General features: G+C 30.0%; 1 protein-coding gene across 1 annotated transcript; it reads left to right on the top strand.

The window, feature by feature from the left end:
• Positions 1-545: 545 nt before the first annotated feature.
• LOC128163797 (uncharacterized) lies at positions 546-8,890 on the top strand. The gene is made up of 2 exons (XM_052827463.1): positions 546-676; positions 7,054-8,890. Exon 2 carries the CDS (start codon positions 7,062-7,064, stop codon positions 8,178-8,180), a length of 1,119 nt encoding a protein of 372 aa, XP_052683423.1. The 5' UTR covers positions 546-676; positions 7,054-7,061; the 3' UTR covers positions 8,181-8,890.
• The last annotated feature ends 944 nt before the right edge of the window (positions 8,891-9,834 follow it).

The following is a 9,834-nucleotide window of genomic DNA, read 5'->3' as shown; positions in this document are numbered from 1 at the left end:
ATTAAATAATGTCTATTATTTATATATGAAGGTGAAACTTTTAATTTTTTTATATTTATAAATTTGTATTTTGTATGCTGACAATTAAACAGGCACAACTTTACACTTTGTTGACGGTGTTTATTTTGGAAGTTCTATAAATACTGTTGAATACATGTAAGAACAGATGAGAAAAGTAGATCCGGCCAAAACTTTATTGATGCAGGTATCAAAGAAATTTTCCGACCAATCAGAAGCCCCGATATCTCATCAAACGAATAAATATTAAATGATTTCTGTATTAATTGTACATTTATTCCCATTGGTGTCCGCATACTCTAAGAGAGGTCGAATAACAGCAAAATAAATTTGCATACGGGAATTTCCAGCTATTTAAGATTTTGATTTACAACTCAGATACCAGATGTTTTGTTCTATCTAACACGATGTATTATGGACCAATACATAATATCCAGCCAATCAATGAGAAGCAATTTGTTCATCTTGAGCATGTGCGAATACTAACAATTATTCAAATGAGGGGCTTTCTCTCTCTTTCTCTCTCTTTCGGACATTATTGCAATATAGAGGGCATACATATTTTGCAGAAGCGGAAAACTGCGTATAACCAGTCAGAATAAATTATAATTTAACAAAAAATCCATCTATAAATCCGAACGTTTGTACACTTTTCAAGGTATGTTTTTTCTTTAATTTATAGTTACCTGTTAATAAGAATAGAAAAGTAACGCGATTTTCCTACAAGTTTCGTGGATATCCGTGCATCAGTTATATCCAGTTTTGATTTTATCTAAAACAATTTAGCTTTAATATTGAAAATAGAAAGTTTTATTTAAAAGATGTTTTAAAAATGTTCTTTAATTACAAAATGTTAATGATGTATACTATTTGCATTGTTGAAGCAATATGAGCTGCAATTTCATAAAGAATTTTTTTAAAATGTTATTTTCTACTACAAAGGCAAAAATATCATGGTTTTTACATTTCTTTTAGCCTATTTTTGGTGGAAAAGATCGTTAAGAAACCTTAATTGGAGCAAAATTGAATTATTGTCGTCCTGTACAAAAATTTATTTACTATATGCTCCTTAGATGAGAAATCTTTCCTCTGACAAAAATTAATGATTTTTTCAAACCTTATTTATCTTAGAACATTTTTTGTATGAAGACTAGCAGGTTTTTGCAGGAAAATAAAAAAAAAATACAGCTCAGGAAAAAAGTATGGAATGACCGCAATTCAAGCTATGTTAAATAATGTCATAATCAAATATTTAGAAGGCCAATATCTATATTACATAAATACATTTTTAAAGGTTAAGTTATCAAAATCAAATATTTGTGTTACATGAAAAATTACCAGATACTGGTAGGCGTGAATTTGAAGCTAATTAAATAAGAAAGTAAACAAGCTTTTAAAGGTTGATTGGTTTATCAAAACAGACAGTACAAATGAACTTTCAATTGATGTTGATATTGAATTATTTGACAAAGTCTTTATGCTAATTCTTTTTATCATAAATTATGTGATCTGCATGGAATTCACGCTTTCTCGATTTCTGTATTTGTTGAAAAATATAGAGTATAACCCTTTGTTTCATATAAATTGATTTAAAAAAAGCAATCATTTTCGATTCATATTATTTTTTTCTTTTTTACAGGCATTAAAATTTCCTCTTTTTAAATATTTAACAACCATTAAAATATTTTTGGACGTTAAATTTGAAAATTTAAATGCAAATTGGAATGATATTCAAATATGTATTTTGACGATTATTTGATTGCTGCACTGATGAACAAATTATTACCTCGCGTACTTTCTCGTTTCATGTTATATCAAATTGAAAAATACAATGCCTCACGCAACCTATAAAGATATTAGTTAATAATAAATAAAAAACGGTTCTTGTTTGTTTGGAATTTTAAAATGTATTATACTTCCAAGAGTGCATATTCTTGGAGGATGTAATTTCGTAGGTGCATTAGTTTTTAGTTTCAGATGGTACACTTACTCTTTTATAAAAAATTTTCGTTGAGGATGTAAGTTCGTGGGCGAGGGATACCCACGAATACCACGAACACTGAACCACCGCAAATAATAATTATTTCACAGTATGCCATCAACCTTATTTAACAACTAAAGGCGACAACCTGTATACAATAAACGGAAAGTGGATTGCTTTGAATGATACCAGGAAAAACAAGTATTCCTTTTAAAGGAATGATCGGCAATAATAATATATAGATAGCTAGAAGCAATCAACATGATCAGTTTGATGTAAAATAATTTTAAAAAGTACTGTATTTTTACAAAATATAGAATATTTTGAATCTGTACACCATAATTTCATCATTTTAACCGTCAACAAATTTAATTTTGAAATAAATTTGGGGAAAGCCGTTCGTAAACTCCTTGTCTAGTTTTATATTTTTAACTTAATTATTAAATCTTTTATCTTCTTCTTCTTCTTCTTCTTCTTCTTCTTCTTCTTCTTCTTCTTCTTCTTCAGAATACTGAGTAGGGCTCTTTAAAGAGCATTCACACGTAAACAAAGAAAGAGTTGTATTAAAATGATTTAATTCGACTGAAAAACATTGAATGCCATCATAACTTGCTATTGAGGCATTATAACGTAACCTTGTTTATAAATCAAACCGTCTTCCTAGCTACTATTATGCAACATCAAAAGATCGAGGTTAGTTCAAGGAGCATCTTCTTATGATCGAGGTCAGTTCATCGAGGTCAACTGCATTTACTGAATGAATCTTTCGATCAAAATTCTTACGTGTGAGACAAAATGTGCATTCTTGAATTATCAGGTCGAACTGTATTTAATGTATGTTTGCATCTCTTAAGGTAAATGAATTGAAATAAAACTGAGTAAAATGTTATATAAATACTAAACCAAAGCTTCAAGTTTTTATAAGAACTACTTATGCAAGCGGAATGTGTGCGCACGTGGAAGCATTTGCCGGATGCCTCATATGGACACAACAGTAATCGGCCGAAGCCGATCACAAAAACAGGAAAGAATATTGTAAATAAGGTACTGTGAAATCCTTAAAATGCGTGGTTGGCTCAATTTTTGTGGTATTCGAGGGTAGCCCTCCCCCACAAATTTACATCTTTAATTAAAGCAAATTTTGAAAGTTAGTTTTCTTCCTGAAACTGAAAACCGATGCATCCTTGAAATAACATGGTATGCCCTATAAATATGAAAAAATATATAAAAAAAAAAAAAAAAAAAAAATTCGCCCTCTACGAATCTAAATGATTCCACGATGAGATATGATGGAAAAGATTAGATTTTGTTTCTAAAAACCATACGACGATAACAAATCTGTATTTAAGTAAAAATACATGTTGCATCCTTAATAAATCAAAGAAATTTGACGATTTCAATATAGCTATCACCAAATTCTAGACAAATATATTTAGGATATCCAGTTGTTCCATAGCTCGGTTACATGTATGAATATAATCGAGTGAATATTCCCACCATTTCAATCAACTTATCACTACTCATATGCCCTATAAATATGAAAAAATATATATAAAAAAAAAAAAAAAAAAAAAAAAAATTCGCCCTCTACGAATCTAAATGATTCCACGATGAGATATGATGGAAAAGATTAGATTTTGTTTCTAAAAACCATACGACGATAACAAATCTGTATTTAAGTAAAAATACATGTTGCATCCTTAATAAATCAAAGAAATTTGACGATTTCAATATAGCTATCACCAAATTCTAGACAAATATATTTAGGATATCCAGTTGTTCCATAGCTCGGTTACATGTATGAATATAATCGAGTGAATATTCCCACCATTTCAATCAACTTATCACTACTCATAAATATTTACATTTTAAGCGTTTTTGTCAATTACACAGCCACAACTCGGTTTTAAAATTATAGTCCAGTGCATTTAATCAATGACTTTTTGTATGCAGTGATAAGGATTCATCCTTTAAATATTATGAGGTAATCAAGTACGGTCGAAGGTGATCAAAACTGTCATGGATTCAATCACCTCGACCGTATTTGATCACCTAGTAATGCTCAATGTAAGATTCCTTGTCCTTGAATAACTGCCTTATATCAAAAGTCACCCATAAAGATTTCAGAGGTATCGCTAATTGATTAATGTACATGTAATCGGCAAATAGTGAATACAAGTGCCAAAAAAAGTCTATGATGAAACCTTGTTAAAATTAAATTTATTTTTAACTTTTCGAAATAACTTTGATTTTTTATTTGCCGTGTATGCAAAAATATTACAAAAGACATTTTATTTTGCTTTAAAAAATGTTTGGAAAATGGATCAAAATTTGCATTCTTGGTTTCCATAATCCAGTGCTAATTAAAATCAAGTATCATGTGTCAGTGTGTATATTGTATTTTTTATGTAAAAGATAGTTTACAATGAGGAGACTCATTTTTAAATTAAAACCGGTTGAAGTGATTCATAATTCATCACAAAAACAAAATAATATTAAGTTTAATTGATTTATGGATTACAGAGAAAAGTAGCTGTCAAGGAAAATTTTAAACGATTTCTTTTATCTCACTTTCAATCTTTTTGTAATTATAATATCCTCAGTTTCTAAACTGCTTTATTAATTGTCAAATGCTTTGCAAAATTTTGAATGACATAAGCATAGTAGCAATCTCTATGTATATACTGTATACAGGGTTGTTTTTGCCCCGTGTTAGTTTCGCTCCTCTACACTTGCAAACGGTTTTGCCCGCTCTTGAATTCGCCCAGATTCAGATTTGTTAACATAGATATTATTTACAATATAGAATTCGTCCATACTTAAATTCGGCCGCTGACCGCGAAGACAAAAGGGGCGAATATTTCCCTTGTATACAGCAAACAATTGGTTATTCACTGTAATTCATTAATGCTTTGGAAAGTGTACAATATTTGTCACCAGTTAACTGGTTTAAAAAATGAAAAAAACCTCTTTATTACTTTATTAAAAAATAATAGCATAAATATTTATGTTAAAATAACAAAGCAATCTGAGATCCACTTAACTTTTAAAACTCGATATTCGAATTAGGCAAATCTTTATGGTGTTTTCCAAAAAAAAAAATAATAATAATAACCGAGAGCATGACTTTCAAGGGGCTAAATAACGATCTGAGTTTTTTTCTATAAATTTGCAATTTTCCGTCTCTATTGTTATCAATGTATACTTAAGTATGCTTAATGGGTATCAAAGTTCAGAATGTCGCCTATTTTTATATTGCTTTAAACTTGACAAATGACAATGAACTTTTTCTTGGCTCTCAGAAATACGTTGAGTTTACATACGTTAATCATAAAATAAGATGAAATAATGCAATTTAGAAAATGAAATAGTTATCTTTTGATATTATTTTTATTCGAGGTTTTAAAAACAAAACAAACAAACAAAACCTGTTTTGTGTGCACATTTAAAATGTATAGCAATATCATGACTTAATGGAATACCGAGGAATCATTAGATATCATGGTGGCCCAATTTTCGCGGTTTTTGTTAAAGGCCGTCACCCAAGAGTTTAAATCCTCGACGAATGTCAGATCTTGATGAATGTACACAGTTTCTGTATGAGGACACGGAAGTTCATTTTTTAAACATTCATTTTTGTCATATTGCTTCATAGTTGGTTTTGAAAGGGCACAAACATTTCATTTATCATAGTTGATTTATGACGGTAAAAAAAACCCTCAAGACTAGACAGTTTTTTTTTTTTCAATCAATTTTCGTTCGTTATGTACATAACCTGTTACAGTTTTGTTAAAGGAGGCAAAGGGGATGTCTACAACCTACTAAAAGTAGGGGTTTTGGCGAGGATATAATAAAAATCCATCAAATATTTAAAACATCAAATTAAAATTTTGTCGAGGAGCATATGGATAATTGGGTTCATGTGTATTAATGGATGTATGCTCAAAGGAAAAGATGACAATTGTTACTTGTATTCAATGTTACAAATACAATTTTACATACATTAACTTACTTGTATTGCTTATAAGTTGATTGGATGAAAATACATGAAAATCTAAATAACCAAACCATAAAAGACGTTAATGAGTTTTTCAACTTAAGGGGTATGATTAGCAACACTAAATTTTGTATAAGCGTAATAAGTTTGTGTTTTTGTAGGAGACAGATTGAAGGATAAGAATTTAATTGTCTTCTAATAATAATTTTTTGTGGGGGGTTTTATTGTCAATTAAAAAAACGACAGCAGGTTCTAACTAAAGAAAAATGAATCTGCCAATGATATATCCGCCAAAATCAATGGTATATCTTTAAATTAGTTCACTATTTACCAACTTGAGTCCCGTAAAATCCCAGCTATATGGTATTGTGTAGTCTGACAAAAACGGTAATTTAAAATATGCACTGACTAAACATGTAGAAACCATTGACATTTTGTACATTTTCATATTAATTGTAAAAGGTGATTGGTTGTCTAAGATAAAGAATTTGGATAATAGTACAATAATTTCAAGTTAATCAATGAGATAAAATTATAATAAATTATAATAAAAAAAGATATAGATAAAGATATATATATATATATATATATATATATATATATATATATATATATATATATATATATATATATATATATATATATATATGTGTGTGTGTGTGTGTGTATATATATAAAATATTACCACTGTATACCATATTACATATACATTGTAGTTGACAATAAGAAAATAGCAACAACAACAAACTTTTGAATAAATTATGATAGGTGTTCATTATGCGAATGTGTATTATAAGTAAAAAAAAATTCTTTATAACGAATAATAAGTTCTTTTAGACAGTCACACATGTAAGGGTATATTTTGCATTTGTGTGCACCTGCGTGCAAATATGTAAGGTACAAAGAAATTTACCGATATTTATCCACAAATGCTCTGCTATTTGATTCATATTACCCTATTAATTGCGATTTTCTTTTTTAAGAGATAATGATACTAATTCTTCTGAATATGAAGTTGTATATTGTAAAACGACAATTTTATTCATTATTTTTTTAGACAAAAGGATGAAGTTTTTACGCCAAAGGCATCAAAGGCAGAAAGTGCTATCATTTACTATTCTAGTATTCATTGGTTTTAGTGTATCACTGCTTTTGCCCTTTCAAACTCATAAGAGCAAAGATTCACTGTATCTCGTTCTGAACCAAAGAGATGACATTTCAGCTCGCTGTGAAGACGATAAATTTATCGTATCACTTGACAGGGAACGAAATAACGAAAACAAGGAAACCTTAAATGGATGTGAGAATACCGACAAGGAATTTGAACCTTCATTAAGAAAAAATATGCAATTTGTGAGTAGATATTCATTCAATGTTTCGAAAATGTTAATGGAACGCCTACAACTAGACAAAAATGGCATTGAATTCTTAGCCAGACCAAACGCGTGTGACGTATTGCTGCCTACATTTGTAACGGCTCTGTCAGACAACCATTATGAAGAATTCGTTAGTCTTCATAAAAACATAACTAAATTAAGGAAAACAAAGTATCCGAGGCTAGTATTGATAGTCTATGACATAGGTTTATCTGTCGATAACGCAAACCGTGTACAAGAAATATGTAATAGTAGTTGCAATTTTAGAACCTTTCCATTTAAAATGTTTCCTAGGCATGTGCAAAATTTACGTGGATATACATGGAAGCCAATCATTATTCAAATAATGCTTCAGGAGTTTGACTTTGTAATGTGGATTGATACATCAATAAGGCTATTAAATACTGATCCCTACTTTTTAAGAGCCAAGTGCATTGGGATACAGATGCTTGGTGGCGAGGGCTCTATAGCGGTCAGAACACAACATCGGCTTTTTTACCATTTCAAGGAAGATGAGTGCATGTTCAACTACCCTGAAATCCAAACTGGGGTTGTGATTGTATCTCGAACTTACTTTATATTGAAATACATCATGAGGCCATGGGTTGCTTGTGCTCTTGAATACGGATGCATGGACTTTCCAAACTCGAAAAGGTTTTTGAATTGTTCGACAAAATGGGCTCTTTCGAACTGTCACCGGTTCGAACAATCGACACTCGGAATAATTACGACTAGACTTTTCAATAACAGACGGCACCAGTTTATTTTGGGAGAAGATTTTTCAAGAATTTGTAGGCATTATAATTAAAAATCGTTCAGGAAATCTTTTACTCCTATGAATCTTTTGTGTTTGTGCTCAAAAATGTTTAGGTCATTTTTTTTGTATTTTTTACAAAGCTTTTTCCTCTTCTTCTATTTCAATGTTAAAATACGAAATATATGCTCGTGAAGTATAAAACTTTCAATGGTCGAAAAAAACTACCATTTAGAGATAATGGCATGCTCAAAAATAGAGTAAGTTTTTGTGCTTCGGATTTAATGGATTGTAAACCTTTTTAAAATGCTTTGAAATGCAAATCCTTGAAAATACTCGTACGTTAACTTTAGTGTTTAAAAAGACAATGGTTTATAATTTGAGGTAAATAAGATGCAAACTCGCCGTGAGTAACCTTTAAAATTCATTTAAAAAAAAAGAGCCATCATGAATTGTATTTAAGCGCATCTATAGCTATGTAATGGTGAAGTAAAAGTGTATCTTATAAGATTTTCTTTTATTATTATTTTATTATTATTACATTAGACAAATGAATGATAGGATGAACAATATGCAGGTAGTGGTTGTCTGTAGATTTAGATCCTTTGGCTGTGCATCTTGTTTAAGTTGTTGGTTATGAAAGCAGTTTGACAGTACTGCATTTAAATTTATAAGAAATACCCTACTACTCGCACCTCTCAATTTTTAAAGAAATTTCTTTTGAATAATAAAATGGGCTTTGAGAAAACTTGGTCAAAAATATTGCTGAGGACCAACCAAAAAAGAACCAAAAAGCGAGTCATATAAAATCAATTCATCATGTATTGATCAATTGTAACAAATCTCACACTTGAGCCGAGCTGTAGCTTCTAATCAAAAAGCTATACAGCAGGTTTCAAATAAATTTCTTGGAGCGTTGCGAAAAAGTCTGAACAGACTGATGGTAACGCAACGATAAAGACTTCACTTTACATTAAAATAGCTTTTTTTTCGACCGATTTTTTCAAGAAATAGTTCACCAACTGGTCTGACGAATGACGTTTGCAAGGGGAGGAGTTCTTCAAAAATCAATATTGCCTGGAGTGTAAGGTGTAAACTTCTCCATTGTCAGAAAAATTGGTTCACTTGTATTGTTCTATTATAGAGTTACGCTGTGTGCTTAAAAAAACTTGAATACCTAGCTTTGAATAAATAATTAGAAAATGGCCTATTGACACATTTGGATTAAAATCTTAAATCCCTGGCCCCGTTTTCTCTATTATTATTTCCCAATGATCTGCTCAAAGAATAGACGATTGTCCGACAAAAAATTACCCACCTTTCATGTCATTAACCAAATTATGATTAAATATTATTCAAGGTTCTTTTGGGAAATACCAGTATTTGGAGCCTTGTGGACGAGGTGAATCAGTCCAGAGTAAATGTGGATACTACAATTTTAAGTTAGGGTTATATAAGTTTTACGGCTTGTAATAAGAGATGTCAATTTTGCTCGGTTTGCTTGGTTGATTAATCGGAAGCTTTCGTCAAGCGATAGTACTCGATCATTTATTAGTCATATAAATCCTGTGGGTTTTTTTTTTCAAATCAATCAATACTACTATAATACATTTTATCTTATAAACTACAAAACATTTAAAATTTTATAATAATATTACATTATATTATTTTGTTAAAAAATAAATTGAAAAGTATTTTATTAAATTAT

This window comes from Crassostrea angulata, chromosome 9 (assembly GCF_025612915.1).
Source record: "Crassostrea angulata isolate pt1a10 chromosome 9, ASM2561291v2, whole genome shotgun sequence".
In the NCBI taxonomy this organism is placed as follows: domain Eukaryota; kingdom Metazoa; phylum Mollusca; class Bivalvia; order Ostreida; family Ostreidae; genus Magallana; species Magallana angulata.
The sequence above is the reverse complement of the archived record's forward strand: the minus strand, read 5'-3'. Positions and strand labels throughout refer to the sequence as shown.

Coding starts and splice junctions, on each gene's coding strand:
- LOC128163797 (XM_052827463.1), top strand. CDS start 7,062: ATGAAGTTTTTACGCCAAAGGCATCAAAGGCAGAAAGTGCTATCATTT.